The sequence below is a fragment of the Phocoena sinus genome, chromosome 14 (assembly GCF_008692025.1).
Source record: "Phocoena sinus isolate mPhoSin1 chromosome 14, mPhoSin1.pri, whole genome shotgun sequence".
Lineage (NCBI taxonomy): Eukaryota > Metazoa > Chordata > Mammalia > Artiodactyla > Phocoenidae > Phocoena > Phocoena sinus.
The window spans coordinates 25,898,850-25,919,903 of record NC_045776.1 but is presented as its reverse complement, the minus strand read 5'-3'; the positions used below and the strand labels follow the sequence as shown (position 1 = coordinate 25,919,903).

The 21,054-nt window shown below is 38.8% G+C and overlaps 1 protein-coding gene across 4 annotated transcripts in view; it reads right to left on the bottom strand.

Annotated features, from left to right (window-relative positions):
* Window positions 1–10,460: 10,460 nt before the first annotated feature.
* SMAD2 (SMAD family member 2) overlaps window positions 10,461–21,054 on the bottom strand; it is a 109,395-nt gene continuing 98,801 nt past the window's right edge. For all 4 annotated transcript variants that reach the window (XM_032602462.1, XM_032602463.1, XM_032602460.1 and 1 more), the window contains one exon: window positions 10,461–18,808. In XM_032602462.1, the coding sequence (XP_032458353.1) occupies window positions 18,685–18,808 (124 nt within the window). In that variant the 3' untranslated portion in view covers window positions 10,461–18,684. The remainder of the gene's footprint in view (window positions 18,809–21,054) is intronic.

Sequence of the window (21,054 nt, the reverse complement as noted above, 5' to 3'; positions counted from 1 at the left end):
GACCCTCCTGAACTTTCCCTTTGCCCACTCCTGTACCGCTCGTCCCCTGCACGCTCACAATCCCCACTGTGCCTCTGCTCAGGCTATGTTCTCAAAGGCGAATGCTACCCACCCTCGCCTCGCCATCTTGGCCCACCCTCATTGCTCCCTCTGGGACCCTGCAGCACTTTGCGCCACAGACTGTGCTTTGGATCTGATTCCATACTGCTCTACAGTCAGAATTGGTTACATCCATGACAGCACATCAAGATTCTCCCAGATAGGTGGCGTTTCTCCTACAGCACCCACAGTGCGAGGCACAAAAAAAGACCGGCTGATCAACCAACATATTTGATTTAGAAATGTAAATAAAATAGCCCCATGCCTCCTCAGGCGCAGCCATGGCTGAACGCTCACACTCTTGCACTGTCTTCCAGATTCAGCATCTTCCTCATTCCCTTGATTTGGGGGGTGCCAATCCTGGTTTTCTCATGTCAAAACAACTTCTGTGCCTGTCTAGCTCTCTAAAGACATAGTTACTGACTTAGAGGTTTTTCTGTTGGAATGAGCACCATCGTCCCCCAAGGACTGGAGTGCCATGGGGTGTTCATTAGGACCACACTGCAGCATCTACAGCTTCAACTGAGACCAGTCTAACTCACAGCCCCCAGCCCCGAATGGAGGGTAAGGACTAAGCCAAGTCCACTTGGCTTCCAGGGACAGGATGAGAATCACAAGGCTCATGGCCTCCAGTGTTTTGAAAAAAGCTACCCCTGAAACTCAGAGAAGTGCTTTAGCACCTCCAGTTACCATTTACTTCTATGAGCTGGATTGGGTTGGTCCACAATCCCAAGTCTCCCCCTGCTCCCACCCCAAGCTCACACTCATTTCAGGGCTTGCCAAAACCTGTGATCACAAAAGAGAAAATGAGAGCAGCTGATCAAGATGGGACCCCGAGGAAGGCCAAAAAAAAAAAAAAAAAGGTGGAGGGAGGAAAGAAGCATACCAAGTATTTCAAGGAAAACAACTTAAAAATTAATGAGTTGTCAGAAAGGGAAGACATCACAAGAGGATCAATCAGGGAAGTTTTTCTGAGCACCTGTCAGTTGATCAAGGAACATTTACTGCAGGCCCGCTGTGCATAAGGCACTGCTGGAGATGTTGAAGTGGATACAAAGATGTAGCATATATAAAAAAGAAATGTTTGGGTAAAACTGATTTTAGCCTCTGACGTCAAGGAGCTTATAATCTAAGTGGCGTTCATTAAATCTAAACCACTCTTCCTGAAAGGCCCCGATACTTATAAACTGGCTGTCGAGGTTTCTTTCATGAGTGCCCGTGTCACTCTCTCCCAGGGCTTCCATATGAGATTTTGTGTATATACCTCTCACGAGCTTCCAAGTGCTGCGGCCAGTTATTGCTATGGGGGGAGGGAATTTTCAATAGCGGTGGTTAGGGAAGACTTTGCAGAGGAGATCAAATTTAAACTGGGTCAAGAAGAATGGATAAATTTGGAAGTGCAGAGTGAAAGCTGGAGAGCTTTCCAAGGCAGAAAGGAGCTCATGGTTTAGCAAGGAAGTTAAGTGTACATAGGCCTAATTATAACATGATAAATGCCCTCCCACCAGTATAGACAAATGACAAAGGAAATGCTCAGAAGGGACAAAGAAGTTTGGAGAGAATAAAGCGAGGTCCTTGGTGGGGGTGATATCTGAATGGGGCTTTGAGGGATGACTAACATTATATCAGGCTGAAGAGAGAAGGACATTCAAGGTACTAGGACCAAAACAGGCAAACACTGAAGCCAGAAAGAGCAAGTCTGGGGTAAGAATGTCTATGTAGAGCCAATATTTTGATAATATTAAAGATTCCATCTTCCTCATCAGTTTTCTTCCAGCAGTCTTTCCAATAAAGCAAGGCCATGATGCTTAATAATGGCAGGACAGAAAAGGCTCTGTACTAGAGTAATAGCATTGTAACTACTCAGCTGTGATGTTTAGAGTCTTTATTTATTATTTTATTATTCTTTGATATCTCTAGGATGAAGATAAGGAGTCTTGAAAGTCGGGTTTTATTGAGAATGAAAAGGGAGTTCTAAATTCTAAGAACTCCATTCACATACCAAAAGCAAACTTGGACAACTGAACGTGGAGATTTACTCTAAGCCATAGATACAGGGAACTTGGGATATGAGGTAAGGAGAGTCGTTTCATTAGGGAGAAAGTAGAAAGACTCCTAGTGTAGGGAGAGAAGGATTCAGAAAGGAAGAGTAGGTTTTAAAGAAGTAAGAACATCTGTGACTTCACTTTCCTTCCTCTCAGGGTCAATACTCGTGTGTGTGTGTGTGTGTGTGTGTGTGTGTGTGTGTAGGGGGCAGGATGGGGATGGAGGGTGAGACAGAAATTGCATGATGGGTAAATGGACCACTTTCCTAGGCATAGCCTGGGGAAGATTGCGAGCCACTCAGAGAAGTCCTTCTTGTGACTCAGAGGCATATGCAATACGGCTTAGGGGCACTAGCTCATGATTGGTAGAGGGAGCTGACCAGCTAGTCTGAGAAGACTCTGTTGGCTTCCCAAAGCTTGAGCAAGATGCTCAGGACATCCCAACGTTCCCACCTCCCCCTTTTCCAAGAGTCAGCAGATAAAGAGTCCTAAAGCTGGAAAATGAAGGCTGTTGAAAGGGGAGACCTTGAAACCACGGGCAATGGCAGAGTTGTGGTCAGCAGCGGGACATGCCAACATGTGAACAAAAGCCAAGGAGTCACTCACATGCACCAGCAGATTCAGTAAGGACAGTAGCCACTGAACAGAGACAGCAGGATGGAACAGCAGAAGCAAGACTGGCCAAGGACCTGAGCAGTCACTGGAGAACCGCTTCCCCCGTCACACAGAGGTGACTTCTACTCCCCCATCCACTAGAGCCATCTCGGGAAGGAAGACTGCAAGACACTTTGAAAAGCTGAGCATTTATTCCAAAGAGGCAATCTGAAGCCCAACATAAGCTGTTGGAATAAGAGAATGAGTTATCTTTGACTGGCAAGTTTAAGGTCATCTACCTCTTCCCACACCCTCCTGAATAAAGCCAGATGGGGCTGATGAGGAATTTTCAATTAATTATATGAAATAAAGAAAGTGCAACTTACTTTTGCACAGTCTAAGTTGCAATGTGTGGGAGGTGGGAAAATGGAATAGCATTGACGGGGCAAGGTCTGAAAGCTCACAGGGAAATGCGGTCTAAAGCAGGGGTTTGCTGACTGACACTCACTTTGGGCTTTCTAAAAATGCAGCTCTCACTGTTCCTTTCCAGACCTGCTAAATCAGAATCCCTCAGGGGAGGCCAGAGAAGCTGCATTTTAAAAGCTCTCCCTGTGACTACATTCAGAAAACAGTTATCTAAGCACTGGTACAAGAATTAGCCTTGGACAGGACATCACTTCCTCCCAGTCTGAGGGAAAAGACAAGTGCAGCACCCAATGGCAAGTGCAGTAATTGGAGAAGTGACTTCAGCCAGTAAGGTGGTAGGATAGAAAATCGAGATGGCTGGTACAAACTGGTCTCAACATGCTTGGCTGTGAACAGCAGGACAGAAAGTCGTTATGGGGTTGCAAGGAAGTTTGTTTTCATTTTCCTGTTGTCTTTTAAAGTGGGAGTTACTGAAGACATATAGGCTGCAGGAAGGGGCAAGTGGCCACTGAGAACTGAAAACCTGAGAAGGAATAACTGATTGGACACCTTCTAGAGGAGCCACACAGAACTAGCTGGGCTCAGAGTCCATGGCTTAGTCCTGACACAAGACAACTTTTTCTCTGCCACTGGGCTGAGGAGGGGAGAAAGAGGCACTGGTGGTGAGGAGAATGAAAGTTCTGGAGAGTCACCTAAGGGCTGATAAAGATACATCTCACCGTGGGGCCTCGTAGAACCTGGAGATAAGATCAACTTTCCTTGCAAATTTTAGCTCCCAGTCCACATTTAGCAAAGACAAAAATACCCAAAGGCTTTCTTCAGGGAGGGCTGTGGAAGTGGACTGGAATGGAAGGAAATTCTTTTTTTTTTTTTTTAACTATATCTATGTATTGTTCAGAAGTTTTGGTTTTCATGAAAAAAATGTTCTTATATATCCATGTAACTTTTTAAAAAAATACCAAAGCACACTATGACATTTTTGGATTGTATGTAAAATGCATAATACTTTTGGATAATATAAGTTGGAAAATAAGAAAAGATAGAACTTCATCTAATAACTGCCTAAACAATTTACCAAAACATGAACAAGGAAATAATCACGAATGGTTTAACGTAACATTACTAACTGATTAACGTGGCATGTTTAATACTATGTATGTCCAATACATTTTCTATGCTCATTATATCCGAACATAATGCTAGCTGATCAATAGAATTCTTTGGTTCCACTGCACACTTTTATTTTAGGACACTTGCAACAGACAGGACAAAGAAATGTTTAGTTTCAAATACACTGATGAAAGTATATAGTCAATTTAAGGCACATTAAAAAAATTATGCATAAAAAATGTCTAAAATGTTTATATTTAATTTCAAACACCAAATTTGTGTGTTGCTCAAAACAAGTTAAAAAAAAATTGTCCATTATGGCTTGCTGAATGGCTTAATTTTAGAGATTTTTCTTATGATTTGTAATAGCTTTCTCTAACTCAACGTGCTGCTGGAGATACTTCAAACATTTCCTGTTAAAAATACATATACATCCAAAGCAAGGAGGAGAAGAAAAAATTACACCACCTAACACAGTGGTTTTCTCTGGTTGTTGTAATCTGGATAATTTTTTTGCTGGTGCTTTTGTATTTCACAAAAATAATGGGTATATTATAAAGTTAAATATAAAGAGTTTCATCCACTGTGCCGCCCGTAAAAGACCACAGAATATTTTTGTGTATTTACATGAATGTGATAAACAAAAGGAGTTGTGTGACCATTAAAGAGGAATATGGGGAAGGGGAGCTCATTTAAACATATATTCGAGGAGATATAGACTCAGTTCTCTGAAAAATGTGGTAAGGAAACATTGGGCACCTAAAAGTTGAAGGCTGAAGTCAATTCCACTTTCCAGGGCTACCAAGCCTAGCCATGTCTCCAAAGAAACGCTCGCTCCCCAACTTCAACAGCAGAGACTCGGACCCTCCAGACAATTTTGATACTTGTAATAAACAGGACACAGATAATTGTGGTGTTTCCTTTTTTTAAATGTGTGTCAGAGTTACAACATACCGTGATCCATCATTATTATTGGCGAATCTTTCCTAAAGCACTTCAGGCCTCCAGAAAGGTCCAGCGTTAGGTACAGCAGGCATACAGCTTCTTTGTACGTAAAAAGTCCCAGAAAGATTCTGGAAGTGGCATTAATGAATGTAAAGTTCATCATTAAGAGAAAATGTTTCTCTGAATCAAAGGCTTCTTTTTACCTCATTTGTGAGGTGGACTCTCCTAGTTCTGTACAAGCCAGGCTCCAAGTTTAGAGGGTGCTAATTCCGGTCATATGATAATGACCAGGGGCAACCGCAAGGAAGAACCTAGAGTAGACAGAAAATACACTGCTTTGGTTTTAACTCACCTTCATGGTGTATGTTAGAAGAGGCTTCTACTTAATGCTCCATGGATTGAAAACACTTGAACCAAATATATCCCAGCTTGGGATGTCCTCAAGGTTCCCCACATTTCCCACTCTTCACTGGCAAACAAGTACAACAGTGAGACAGCACAAAGCGTGGGCACGGCGGATTGACTGCTGTTAGGGCCCCAATTCTTCACCCTCCTGGTACCCTCCTCCTTTGCCATTTCACTGTGTGGTGCCTTTCCACGCTGAGCTTTGCTTGGGGCTTGCTTCTGGGGAATGCAGATCAGTCAGTAGGGAGCGTGCAGACTTGAAAGGGGCTCCTGGGACTGGGCTCGGTTGCTGTTCCCTCCTGCCACCTCATGGAAACATGCCTGGGGCAGCTGCAGGAGGATGAGACACAGAAAAGGGCTGAGTCAAGGCCACCTCCCCAGCGAGCCAGGCAAAACTAGAACTACCCAGAGACGCCCCATCTAAATCACTGACCTAACTCGTAAACTAAATGAATGTTTACAATTGCACACCACTGGGCTTTTATGGTTGTTATGCATTACTTCTGTGGCAACGGTTAACTGCTCCCACAGGTTTTCATTTACTTGACATCTCTCAGTGTGGTATCTCTTGCTGCTTTTCTGAGGCAGGTTTGGTAGCAAAGACCTTCTTTGCTGCCACCACCTCCTGACACTCCCTCAACTGTGGATTCAGTCCTCCAGCGCTGAGCTTCTACTCTGTGTAAAGTGTTCTCATTCAATCCTCATGACCACCCTGAAAAGCAACTTCCTCATTTTGGGGAATTGGAGGAAATGAGGAACTTGAAGCAGCAGACTGTTGAAATTATCTATCTGATGTCACCATAAATTGGCAGAATCAGGGCCCAAACGGAAGACCTCTGATTCTGAGTTCAGCTGTATTTTCCATTACATCAGAAATGATAACCAAGGCTTAAAACTAGCAGAATATGATTCTGTCCAAAGTCATTAAAGACAGAAAAAGTTTGTTTTAAAAAGGCAACTGAGGGCTTCCCTGGTGGCGCAGTGGTTGAGAGTCCGCCTGCGGAAGCAGGGGACACAGGTTCGTGCCCCGGTCCGGGAAGATCCCACATGCCGCAGAGCGGCTGGGCCTGTGAGCCATGGCCGGCTGAGCCTGCGCGTCCGGAGCCTGTGCTCCGCAACGGGAGAAGCCACAACAGTGAGAGGCCCGCGTACCGCAAAAAAAAAAAAAAAAGGCAACTGAGTTTTATTCCATTATCCAAGATAACTGAAGTAGTTGACCATTACAGGGCTCTTTTCTTCAAGCATCCCACCCTTAGCATTTTTGTTGCTTAAATGTCCTTTAAGACATTGCTATTCCCAGTTGAGAAACAGCCAACCAGGAGACTAAATTATATAAATCTTCCATTTCTCAGTTTTATCTAAGATTTTATGTTCAATACCCCTTTTCAGCCAATCACTAATTATGTAAATTGTAAATGTGAAGATTAGTTGTTCCTTGGTGGCAATACTCAATAGAATAAAAGTACACCCACAAAACTAGAAATTAAGAGAGGATACACAAAATATGCACCCATTTTAAAGGTGATTTTCTGAAGGATGTAATAACAAGCCAGATTCTTAGCCATCTCTCCCTTTTGTGATTTTGGCTCTTAAAAAACAGAAACAAATCAATTAAATATTCTAAGATAAGGCAGTTTTCTAAGGGTTAATTGCAGGAGGTTATAGGGGTAGGATGGAAATGGGGGAAGCAGAACATAGAGAATTAAGTAACATTTTGCTGAATGAAAATCACACCACATGAGATGTCATATAGACACTGCTAGAAACTTTACTCCAAATTTAGTTTCCCAAGTCTAGCTTGATTTTATTAACATATTTGATTTTATACTTATGTTAATTTAAGCACCTAGATACTGGAATGATAAAAGACAGGAAAACAACTGTTTAGTTAAAAAGTAGTTAAACTTTTAGAGGATAACATTTTGTCAGTGGTCGTTGCTTTAGAATTTAAAAACTGAATTTTACTTTGCATCTTACTTCCTTTATGCATGTAACTTGGAGCAGAAAATTCCCCCTTTAACAACTTCAGAGCAAAGCAAGAAACCACAGTGGTTTGCAGGCCACTAATTCTGTTACAGATGAAAGCATTCAATTATCTCTATAAAATTCAATTCCTTAGAAAATGTGTTTATGATTGACTAAGTACGTTTTTAAAATGTGGTGATACCACATGCTATTATTCAAGATTTTGATTTAAAAGTTGGAACAAAGTAACTTGTGGTTCTTGGGTAAATCACAGACACTAATCTGTTTTTTCAATATAAAAATATTTTCATTATAAAAAGGCAACCTAGAATACTTTTATTCCAGATGTTAGGCTAGGCTTGTGTAAATCTTCATTTTTTCCCACTACAGCCCAAACATACTTAAAAACTGCAATCATTTAAAAGTGGGTCATCAGTTATATTAATATCTTATTTACATGGCATTTATGTTTAAAATAGTGTGATCAAATACTGCCAATAACAAGTTAAAATAGCTTAGAGATAAGATCTCTCATGGAAAAAACCTTAACAAGATCTAAAAACAGAGTTAATTCTAGCTTAAGTTCAAGATGGGTGGTCTCAATGGAATCACTGTTGGGCAGTGGTTAAGGCCTCTCTGATGATTGCTACTTCTCACCATAAGTGTCTACAAATACACAAAATTCTGCATAAAATTTCAGAGGGTTCTCTAGATTAATTATCTCCAGCTGTGAGCAGAAAGTTAAGTTTCACTTAATACACACACACATATATGTACATGTTTCAACTCCCCCCGCCCCAAACCAGCAGTCCATCCTCGGCTGGGGTTATGGCTGGTGTTCTCATGTCCTCTGCCCCAGCCAGCCAGCTCAGTAGCACAATCTCTGTGTAGATTACAAGACCCAAGGTGTAGAATTATGCATGGTTTTTACCTCCTGGCTATCTAGGTGCTATTATTAGACGTGGACTTCACGGTAGCACCTACCTAGCTTGTGGTTGTCAGTTTTCTGCTCACCATTCATAGCAGCTCAGTAAAGTTGTCCAGCTTTCATGCACGTTCAGATCCACAAGTTCTGTTCCAAGACCTCATTTTGACTGGCCCCCAAAGTCCTCTCCATCTATCCAAATTCAATGCATCCTTGAACACTGTGCTTAAATCGTATCTTGTCCTTCCTCGTCCTGCACCGCACTGTTCAGAAGCGACTTCGCCTTCCTCTGTGATCTTATCCTTCCTGAACTACTTCCTAAACTTTTTCAACAAACTTATTGCTGCACAGCATTAAAGTAGGTACAAAAAAATTGAAGATTATATAAAAACGATGGCAAATCCCTACCTCAAATAAGGTCACGTAGCTTGGACAGTAACACACTCTGTTCTCATGGCTTCCTAAAGATCGTGTTGGCTTATCACAGAACTTGCTACCCATAAGTCTGATTCAATGTTCTTGCCCTCAGTTAGTGTGGTCCGCTTTAAGAATGCAATTACGTCTATGTGCAAACTAGCATCCGATCAATTCTACAAGTATTTTCATATCTATTCATTGCAGCAGAAAACAGCTTTTATGTATGCCTTTGACTTTTGGATCCCTACATTTGCAAACTTTTAATTTTTAGGTTGGGCTCATCTTGTATTATTTTGATGAAAAGGATGAGTCTGTTAAAAAGAAGCTGGATAACTGCATGGTGCAAATACATTCTTGGGCAGCGGATGAACATGACCTTCGCCCTAGTCCTTGGGCACACCTCACGCTGAGAACGAGGGCACCGGAGTACATCTGTGTGATATTAATAGGCATGCTTCCCACACTAGGACTTTCAATTTCTTTTGAAGCAAGTGGGAAAAAAGGATTTGCCAACTGGAGAGAAAGGCCAAACATACAAATAATACTTCTCTCCTACCCTTCAGCCCCTTGAATATGCACAATTATGGACACGGGGGTTGCTATAAAAAATCTTCCGACGCAGATAACCAGTGTCACTAACACCAGGGTAACAAGCAGGAAAGTTCCCAGGGTGAAGTGACGATGGAAAAGGATCTCTTCTAGTCGTCTGTCAACTGAAGTGATGTTGCAGTTCAATGCTGGAAGGCTCCTTTTAGATTGTTTATAGAGTTGTATGGTGTAGCAATTTAAGTAGGATTTGTTCAAGTAGGTTTCCTACCAACACAAAATTGTTAACGAAATCAAGCTAGGCCCTGGGCTGTTCAATGCCAAGTAGCATAGTGTATTTTAGATTTTGAGGTCCCTTTTGTTGCATCCTAACGTAGGTGTCTTAAATGGTCTAATGAAAGCAGTCTGCTAATGAGAGAAGTATTGATTCATCCTAGGAACTGAGTTCCTGCGAGGCACAAAGAAAGTCTGGTTGATCTAAAAAGTTTGTTTTTCAATTATTTCATGATGATATTAATTATGAGTACACCTTACGTATTATTTTTCAATGAAATCTTTAAAGGAATACCATTTGCTGTTTCTGCTAAGAGTACATTTTGAGGGTAAATGTGAATTTCACTTTCTAGTCCATTTACAGCACAGATCATGTGTATTAGATCATTATTTGGTACAGGCAAGCTCTGAAGTAAGCTAAAATGCCTAACCTGCTAGCACTACGAGGTGCGTTTTGTGTGTGTATACTAAGCAGTGCGTTATCTGTCTGCCAGGGGAGTGGGATAAGCTTTTTATAGAACACCAAACTTAAAAAATAAAAAGATGCACTCAATAGCATAATTCCATTATGTGAAAATACACACAACAAATTTTTTTTGTTTCTGTACAATTTAGAGTGTGGTCAGCAAAATATAATCCCCTCTAAAAAAAATCAGTTTAAGTCAAAATCAACGAAAACGATTAAAAATTAGTCCCATAATAACATGGTAAACAACTCAAATCGCTTTTTTTTTAATGCTAGGAAAAATGTTCACCTTTCAATGGTGACAGTACTATTAACACAGGTAGAGAGCCAACAAGGTAAAAAGTGAAAGCACATACACAGACACACACAAATATATATAAAATTTGACCAGAAATCACAGGACATTTAAGCAACGTTTTCTTAACTTTTTTTTTTTTTTTGTACTTTAAATAGACTAAAATATTTGGTGTGGGTGGTGGGAAGGAAATCAGTATTTCACAATTTTAACTTGAAAACCAGCTGAAATAAAGCCTCAGCTCACTGTTTAATTAAAAAAAAAAGGAAACACATCATATTTTGACAATCATAGGATTAAAGCTTACAAAGAACACATCTACCATCTACATCACAGTGCACAGAGGATGCAGTCTGAGGACTACCACAGGGAAACAATAACAGACTCTGCATCCATCATATTGCATTACAAAATTAATGCCGTCTTAGAAAAATCTCACCTCCCGTGGTCGGTGTTGTAGCTGGTAAGCACCTGAGGGGTAGGAGGCTATCAGAACTTAGGGTGCTGCTCTGTCTGGATCAGGACACCCAATTCCTTCACCTGCCATTGGCTGATGCATTTAATAATCTCAATACAACATTCACTGAGAATAAATATAATAATGCCACATTCTGGCTTCTTGAGCAGGATAGTCTGGGGAATGTAGTAGAGGATAGAGCATCAAAGGCCATATTTTCCCTCAAGAGAGAAGGAATCCACAGCATTACTCAGTTTTCCTTTACTGTGAAAATTTAAATTTAACCCCATAAAGACATGATCTGTACTTACATATACACACAGGTTCTGAAGAACTTTGCTATCTAGTTGCCTCTTCTGTTTCATTAAACGACCAGTTATCTTCCCTGGATTACTGTTAGTCTCACTACCACGTTGGTGCCATGAGCTATTATTGGTATAAATCTCACATTCCATACACAATAGTAAGTGATTGGAGGACACATATGCTATAGGGCAGCTGAATTTAACCGCAACTATTACAATGTTTAAGGTGAGGGTAAGTCACAAGAACACTTAAGGCTATCAGCTCCTCCTTGGTGTGCCTGGGGACTTCCTGGGTTTAGCACTCAAAGTCCTGCATCCAGGGGACTGCCTCAGTCCCAGGCACACCAGGGCAGTTGGTCACCCTAAGAACACTACTCACTCCTCCTTTAGTATCGCTAGAGAAAGGGTAAGAATTTTCAAGAGTAAATAGGGCTACTTACGAGGGAATTGGCTTAAAAATATTTTTAGGACATTTGCTAATCATTAGTTCCTAGAAATATCTTATTTAACAGTGTCAATTTTAAGAATAGTTGGTAGAACGTAAGCAAATTGTTGAGCAGTGTATAAAAGTTCATCCTTGAAACCTGTTTTCCCACAAATCCTCTATACGTTCTTCTGGTTTTGTCCAGTTATATAGCATTTTACCGTATCTTTTTGAGATTTTGAGAGCTAAATGAATAATAGTTTTATATTTTTTGATATTATTTTCTTTTTAGGTGAAAACACGCTTCGCCAACTATTTCCTACATTCTTGTTTCATATATTAACATGAAGACTGCCAACTGGGGCTATTTCCCTCAGATTACAAAGGCCCAGAATTATGTTACTTTTAACTGTGCTCTACCAGAAGGTCTGGCCTTGGGAAAAGATGGCCAAAAAAAAAAAAAAAATTCTCAGATATGAATGTTTTTATTTTGCCTACAAAATGCTGTGATCTAGCTCAACAACCACACAACTGCTTTCATCTTAATCTTTATAGTTTTTCTTGTTTTGTTGTCTTGTATAGAAATGGTGTCACAGTCTCACTATCACTAATAAAAAGATATAAATATTTATGCCTTAAAGGCCAGGGTCAAAACAGCAAAAATGAAGCCTGAGGTAAAGTTGGTCTAAGAAATGACCATTTTGGGTTCTACATTTTGCCAAAAAATAGGGTGTTTTTTAAAAATGTAAAAGCCATGCATGTTACCTACTTGCTATGTATGTGATAATTCTTTCTCTTGATTAAAATTAATGTGTGTATATTAGTTACATAAAACCAACAAATGACTACATTCTTAATGCAGGTACATACATTCATCAGAAAAGGACCCTAATCGTTTTCACCAACATTTTTTTTTTTGCTGTTTGAACAATACAAGAACATGAATAAAGAGAGTGACAAACAAGTATTTTCTTAGGAACTTACTGAGAAAGGAAAATCTCTTTGGAAGAAAAAGACTTCAGTAAGACTTCTATTCCTACAGACAAATGCTGAGAACTAACTTTATGTCACAGCACTGTAATCGGTAGGACTGACAGAACCAGAAATATGGCAAAAGTTACCTAGTGACTAACGCTGTAAAACCGCCAAAAGCTTTAAAGCCACAGGGAGAAAGAAGAGTCAAGTGTGAAATGAAAACCGTAATAGTGAAGCACTTTTACAATTCTAAACCCTCACTTTTGTCCTTAAATCAATATATTACGGATTTCATGGTTCAATAAATTAGCATCTTTAATTAGAAAGAGAAAGTAAATCCCTACCCCCCCCCCACCCAAAAGAGCAAACTGGAAATTCTATAGAAAGTAAGAGCTTGTTTTTTTTTTTTTTAAAAGAGGGTAGAAGAATATAATTTGGGGGGAAATTTGGTTGGAGAAACATCTAAAAGTCCTTCGTGTGGAGTTAATGAATCCTCACTTCAGTCCTAACATCAGTGGTACTATTCTTTCAAAGGGCCCTTACATCTCAATCAATGGTGAAATTTTGGGTCTATTATGGATCTCATGGCAGCAAACCAATTGACACTGAAGTTAACTCAGACTAATACACTCTGGTCAGATCCTCTGTGAATCAGAAATGGCCCAGAGAACTTTGGAAAATCCATTTCTGTTGAGCACAGCTAAGAAAGTCATCTTGAGGCTACCCTTCAATACAGGAAAACTTGACTTGGTAGTGGTGCTTCCCAGGGTATCTTAAGCAGCAGTCTTAAGCCGGGCGAAAGAGCAGGTGTGGCGGACACACAACCTAACATTATTTTAAAAAAAAAAAAGGTAACCTTAAGCAAGTACCTTCCAGAGACCACTCAGAGCTTTTTTTTTTTTGATGTTCCAGTTATGATTCTTAATTGTCAAGCTGCCTAAAAATGGCATATTAACTGAACTGCCAAATGAGGACCCTGGCAGAATAAAAAATTTACCCTGATGGTCTGTCCATGAAAGGAAAATGTCTGCAAGAAGCTTAAGAATTTTTTTACTGATATGAGATTTAAACAATAGAATCATTGAACACTGTTAAAATGTATGCAAATAACCCCTACTGTTAAGATTTTTCTGTGAGTGTATATATAAATCCATACATACACATTATATAATTTATTTCCTACTAAAAAGATTTAAGGCAGTTATGCTATATATAAAGTCAGCTATAATATCCAAGATAAAACAGTTCCTACTCAAGAAATTATATGAACACATTAGACAAGTTCTCATCATAAAAGCTATCATGAGGCTATCTATATCTAGTATAGCTCACATTTCCTGGTTGAGGTTTCAAACATAGGAATTCCACTCCAAGAGATAATTTGTCCCTCAATCCCCACACACAAAAGGTAGTCTTGAACAGACAAAATATTTATGAAAACTTGAAAAGGAAGATATAAAAGGAATTCAATAGGACTCTGACAACCTCTAGACACCACACACTAACATTATTACTCTTGATTGTACTAAATACAACAACCCAATATGCCCCAAGGTGGAAACAGGGCTAGTATTATGAGGAAATCATTGGCTGCAACTACCGGAAAAGTTCATAATCCTGAACATAATTTACAACAGAATCTGACGATGTACGCTATCATCACAAAAACATTTAACTGGATAGAATTTCTGAGCCATTTGTAAGATTTAAGTGACTGACCAATCTCCACAATGTCAACCTTCGTGGTGAAGAAATTAGGACCCTGGGATTGAACAGCACCATCCTTTTTGGTCTTTAGTAAAGTTCAAAGGAGAGAAACATTCCGATGTATGCAGATACAACACGGTTGGCAAGGAAGAGGACAACTAGCAAAACCACTAGGGATACATGTTGTCAAGAGAAGGGAAGGAAGAATAAAATTCAGTTGATGAATATAAAGGACTTAGCAAAATAAAGTTCACGAAGGAAAGAAAATGGGCAATAATGTGTTATGTCTAAACCTCAATGTGTTGCACCAGAGTAAGAGACAAGATCACGGGTTGCTTATGTCCACAGTCTACTTAGTTATCTAAAGAGATACTGGGGAATGGTGGAGGGGTGGCAAACTGTGAAGCTGGAATGTTCAGCTATGAAAGTAAAGACTGTACATAAAGACAGATGCTAAGTACAGTGAGGATTGTCTTGCGTTACATTACTTCCCACCATCAACCAGACCAGGAGGGCACTGATTATTGAGTAAATGCTCAAAGTATTTAGTTATTTAGAAAAAAGAAAGATGTTAAAGGTATATTTGGACAATTTTTGGAAGAGGTAGAGAAACCAACTGGGTATATATACTCTTTTATTTGATTTCAACTAGCAAGAGACTAGACTGATTGTTTTTCAAGTTCAAAATCTTAGTCTTGATGAAACTGACAATAAAGGCACAAATAAAGTGAAATTATCAATAAAATAATTTTAACAAAGGAGAATATCTGGCAATGTTTAAAGGACAGATGAACCAAGCAAAACTAGATATGATGTGAGGTTTAAAAAAAACCCCAGATATTAACAATTTGCAAATATATACTTAGAATACAGAATAAGAGTAAGAATACAGAATAAGAATATATAGCTTTCAAGAAAAATTAGGCAGATTTTCTTCTGGCAAAGTGACAGGTCCTGAGAGAGAAAGTAACCCCACACGACTAAGATGGCTTGAGAGTCAGTACCAAGTCCCAGTTATCTTTTTATTACTTAACATCTATCACACTGGGTAGGTAAAGAACAGGCATCAATAAATGTTTATTGAACGAATGTATATCATAATGTACAATTAGCACACTAACTGGTATAGTTTCAAATCTAGTCAGGAAAGTCAAACTTTTTTTAAGCAGTAAAACTTTTTTAATAAAGAAATCATTCTATTGGAGTTCCTACGTGGAACTCCAACACAGAATAAAAATGAAGCTGCCACTGGCCAGGCCAAAGTCAGTGGGAATGTCACCAGCCTCCAATTCCTAAACCAGCCCTAAGGTGTATGTAATCCACTGTGAAAACCACCATTCATCTTAGAAATGTGACAGAAAGCATGATCCTTCAGTTCTCATGTTGTTAAACTGAGGAAATTACCAGCACTGTGTAGAAGAAATTCTAAATGATGTTGCTAATCTAAATAAAGACAAAATTCTACAGAGAGGAGATCTTATCACTTAGAAGAATGAAAACAAACCCTATAAAGGGAAAAAACAATCGGCAAAAATTAGGCCACAGTGGCCAAAACAGAATGCAAAACCAGCATCGCATTAAAAAGCAAGGAAGACCACTGAACACACTCATACAAATGTAACCACCACCACCACAAAGTCAACGGCTTGACAGGTCTAACCGCTGAATACATGGGTGCTTCCAAAGAGGTGAGTCCCAGTTTCATACTGTACAGAAGAATGCCACCAGAACTGTAGAGATGTGATCCACTACTGAAATGCTACAGATGGCACTGCTTTGCTTAACATATCAATGCAAGAGCAACTGCCAGGATGTTCTATCACTTTCAACCAGACAAAGAACAGTGTTCCCTAACATCACTACAAGTCCTCTAGTAAGCAAACACTTCCAAAGGGCAGAGCCTCCACATTTCCAACAGGTCTGACTGTGGTTAATACCTGGGACATTTACTCTATCCACAGGATGGACTGCAGAAGTAATCATTTCGGGCAGCAGGACATCTGGAAGCAAGCAGCCAGTCACTACAATAGTGAAAATCTGCCCAAGGCAGAACTGAAGAAAGGGTTGTTCAATTAAATGGTATTGACCTGGTGTAAACTTTTTACAGGAAGGATTTGAGGAAGAGGAAATATTAGTGAGAATGACACATGAAGCAATCTATCACAAAGTAAGGCCACCTTCAACTATTATAAACTGTAGAACCAATCTGATCCTCAAGTTTGGACCTGTGTAGAGGTTTTTGCATAAAGCATAAACACCTAGTAAATTATGAGTTTCCTTTAAAATAAGCTTTTGCATTTGATGCCATTTTCTTTGCCAAGAATGCCTATTTTTCTCTCCACAAGGCTTGCTCCTTTCTCACCGAAATGTTAGCTCAAGCATCACTACCTTTCAGAAGCATTCCCCCTGCTATGCTTTATCACAGTACCCTGTTTTATCTCCTTCATAGACAAATAAGCTAATTAAGCATTATAGAAACTGCTATCTCAGCAAAGGCAAGGGCCTTATCTGTCTTGTTCACCTTTACCCAAAGGCTAAGAAAGTTCCTGGCACACATAACAGGTGAACAATAAATATTTGTTGAATGAATATAAAATTACTATACCAAGTTTACATAAACAAATACATGCATACACAAATATAGAAAAATGGGGACTATCTAATAGAAAACAACCAATGCTGAAAGTATTGAAAATAACACCTGTAGATAAAGGTGAATATGGCTTCAAAAAACAAGTACCAAAGATAATCTGTCTTTAAAAATATGAAAACTTACTAGAAGGGGACCAGGAGTGGTTACTTTCCATTTCTACTGAGATGCAAACAAGAAATGTTTAAACTGCAATGAGTTAACAATAAACATAAGGATTATCTGCTGCAGGGTGGACTTCCAACAGAGTTTCCGACATCTCCTGTCACTGCAGAGCAAAATGCATGGTTGGTTGTAATAGTCACCACATATTCAGGATTAGTTAAGAACAGCTCAGAGTGTAGGTAATTATAAGCTAAAAAACTTGCTAAACTGCTTCTCCCCCAAATTTTAAAATTCAGAATTCATAATTATGTAAAATAACATAGATTGTATAAATTTAATACAACATACCTTAAAAACAGATGGCCTTTACCTGCTGATCATACCTCAGCATTACTTTTCTAGGTATTCTGCTGAAGCAATTACATTTACAAAAGGTCCATTCCATAATACAATCTGGTAACTAAATCAAATGAAACTCAACTCAAAGAGCACTAGGTTTGCTATTGAAATATTTTAAAATACCTTTTTAAAGAGTGTTTATCTCTATAGATTGAATTTTTAAAAAGGATAAATATATTGAAATAATTGTAGCATATCCCTGAAAATAATTATACTGCCACCTGTGCATTTTTTAATGAGGTGTAAAGATAAATCAAAAGACTGCTAGGTTACACAAGTCTATTATCATCTGCTGAAACTGAAATCTGGTGTAAGACAAAGGGACTTACTCCATATGATTTGTTACCGTACCCCAGAATTAACTGGTGCTGGCGGTTATCAGTGCAACCATTATTGGTGATGGATGTCACGCTACACTGTTTTGGTATCAGGACAAAAGTGGAAATGGAGGAGAGGTCTGGAAAAATTTCCATAAGGTTTTAGCAGTAAGTAAACAAACACAAAAAGAATGAATATTTAAGACCCACTGAACACATTAAGGTCAAGGATTTCAAAAGTTAATCCACTTTTCTTCCCCCAAGAGTTTATTTTTGGTAAAAGGCAGAAAAATTAGTTTTTCTACAAGGGAAATCTGCTTCTAAATGATAATTTGAAAATCTTGATATATATTATATATTAAAAAAGACACACAAAAATAACAAAGAAGTGGGAATAACAGATTAGGTACTGTAACTTTATAAAGGCTTGCCTAAATCAAGAAGCAGCACACACACACCTAATTTATGCAAACTAAAAATGTATATGAACAGCACAATACTGTGATACTGGATCACGATACATTACCTGTACACATAACTACTACTGTTATTAAACCTTTGGGACACTCAGTTTTATGCCCAGCAAGACATCAGTAAGTCTTTAAAATCTTCTCTTCCTCCTTTATGGGAGGGTATTTCTAGACACTAATTTTCCCATCTAATATTCAAACATAGGAAACCGATTCCACAAGGTGCTTTAATTGATGAGACCTCAAGTGCTGTTTTCTCTTGAATTTTTGGATAGTAAACAGTCCACGGGGACCACACACAAATACTATGACAGAAGAGTTGGTACATTAAGTCTTTTGATGGGACTTGACTGGTGACAAAGCTTTATGACATGCTTGAGCAACGCACTGAAGGGGATCCCATCTGAGTTAATACTTTGTCCAACCACTGTAGAGGTCCATTCAGATGAAGTTCAATCCAGCAAGGAGTGCTTGTTACTGTCTGCCTTCTGTTAAAAGAATGCAAGAAAATAATTATGAAATTAAAAGAATAACATGGCTATGGAAGAATTTAGATAAATCAAAAGGTTGTATCAATATATACTAAAACCTAGATTCTTTTCTGACCGAGTATCAAGTTTGCATATCTATTATTTTGAAAACTGTTTAATCCTCAAAGTACTTATGTGACTTTTTTTCTTTTAAAGAGAAAAAAAAACACTGTTTTCCCCTCAAATTAAAATTAGTAGAGTAAGCTTATATTTACCGTCCAAAATGGGACACCTTTGAGAGAGAATGTAGTCACTATAAATAATCACTGACAGGGCAAGAGACGTAAACCAGCACTGTCCCAGGCAAACCAGAATATATGAAGTCACCCTACTTATTAATCATCCACAGAATAGAAGATACTCAAATAGCAAATGAAGTCCAAATGGAATAGGATTCATATTTAAAGTATAGCAAAACAAAAGAGAATTCTGACCCAAGCTTATCACAGAATGTTAAGAGTTGGGGTTCAACTTTCCCTGACAAAGCCAACAACCAACATCCTTTTTAGCAAAATCATGCAGGCTTTTACTAAGAAACACCTTTAGTACTTTAAACAAAATGAGCTCCCCTCTGGGAATCGCAAATTGTTCAATGACATCCTGTCACTTCCACATACTGATTTTAGTTCTTATTTATTATATACAGTAAGTCAGTAAGTCTGCTTGCTTCTTCGACATGACAGCCCTTCAAACGTGAGAAAAGGCCATTATCAACTCTTCACCTCCATGTGACACATGCTCAATATAATTTAAAACTGTATTTCAAAGGATGTGGTTTTCTGTAGCAGATGGTGTCAGTGCCCCACTATACCCTTCAGATTTTCAGTGTTCTAGTCTAGCCAATTTCCAATTGTAGGCATCTGCATTTCTGTGCCTGAGAACTTCTCTGCTCCGTCCACATATATAGCAGATCAGAAGTGCCAGGAAATTAACATCCCCAGGAACAGACCTCAAGCAATGACACAGGAATTGGCATTTAAAGGTCCAGTTTCCCTTCCCTCTGGGTGGGATAATTCTGTGTGTTCTTTACTGTTTTCCAAAGTTTTCCTAAGGGAGCAGCTCTAGTGACCCACCCATTAGAGTAGATGGGTTAAGAATGGTACTGGCTGCCTTTCCTCCCTACCTCTCTTCCCTACTTCCTCCTTCCTGACCAGTGTTCCCTCCATTTCCTGAATAAACTTCTTGCATGCAAACCCTTGTCTCAGGGTCTGAGACACACATTATGTGTCCCCCAACTGTTTATTCGTTTCAGTACTAATTCACTTAACTGAGACATATTTCTCAATTAACTATGAATTCTTTACACATCTATATTTCCTGCTTACTACATGTCCTGATTTTTACGCTAAGCAATCAAGCTGGCAGTAAAGAAACTAAAAGATAGTTTTAGAAATCCAACCATTAGATCTATCTCCTCCGCACCAGTGTCGTTAAGGATAAAAGGTTCCACAGTTCACAGATATATGGGTATTTGGTTTATTTTGATCTGTAAATGTTAAAGGAAACTACTTCATTATCCAAAGTAGATGTACCTGACTCCATTATCCATGAAAACATACTGTATATTACTGCTTCTCATATAGATTTTAAATTAGCTCTGGGTTAAAGAACAGCAGAGTCCACAGTGAATGAAGGGCAGTATCTCTCTCTACCAATCAAAACTGGTCTTAACAGGAGACCCACAGATATACATGGAATTCTCCCTGACCTATGCAATTCATATCTAATTCCACTGAATTTCTACCATGTTCTTCAACATTATGATCTTTTGAAGAGAAAAAAAAAATGTCTGACCTAATAAACTGGTTTCAGATGGTACTATCTGAATCTAATTTTAATATCAACTATCAATCTAATTTAATATCAATAAAATCTAATTTTATTAACAATTTGATAATTTTTTTATCAAAGGGAAAAAAAACTCTGCATTTTTTAAAGTTATCACATCTCAAAGGGGAAATGATTAAAACAAAAGACAGCTACAGCAAAGTCAAAAAGTGAATTCTTCTACTAACATAACTTGGACAAAATAGTGACAAGTCTTCATTCTAGGATATACATATATAACACATATATTTATAAAAGTATTCAAACCAGTAGATCTCAAATCTCACCATCACAAAAGTCATACACCTCACAAAACTTAAGACAGGGAATCAAGTTCAAATGAAATGAAATAAATTCTGAAGAAGGGCCCAACCTGC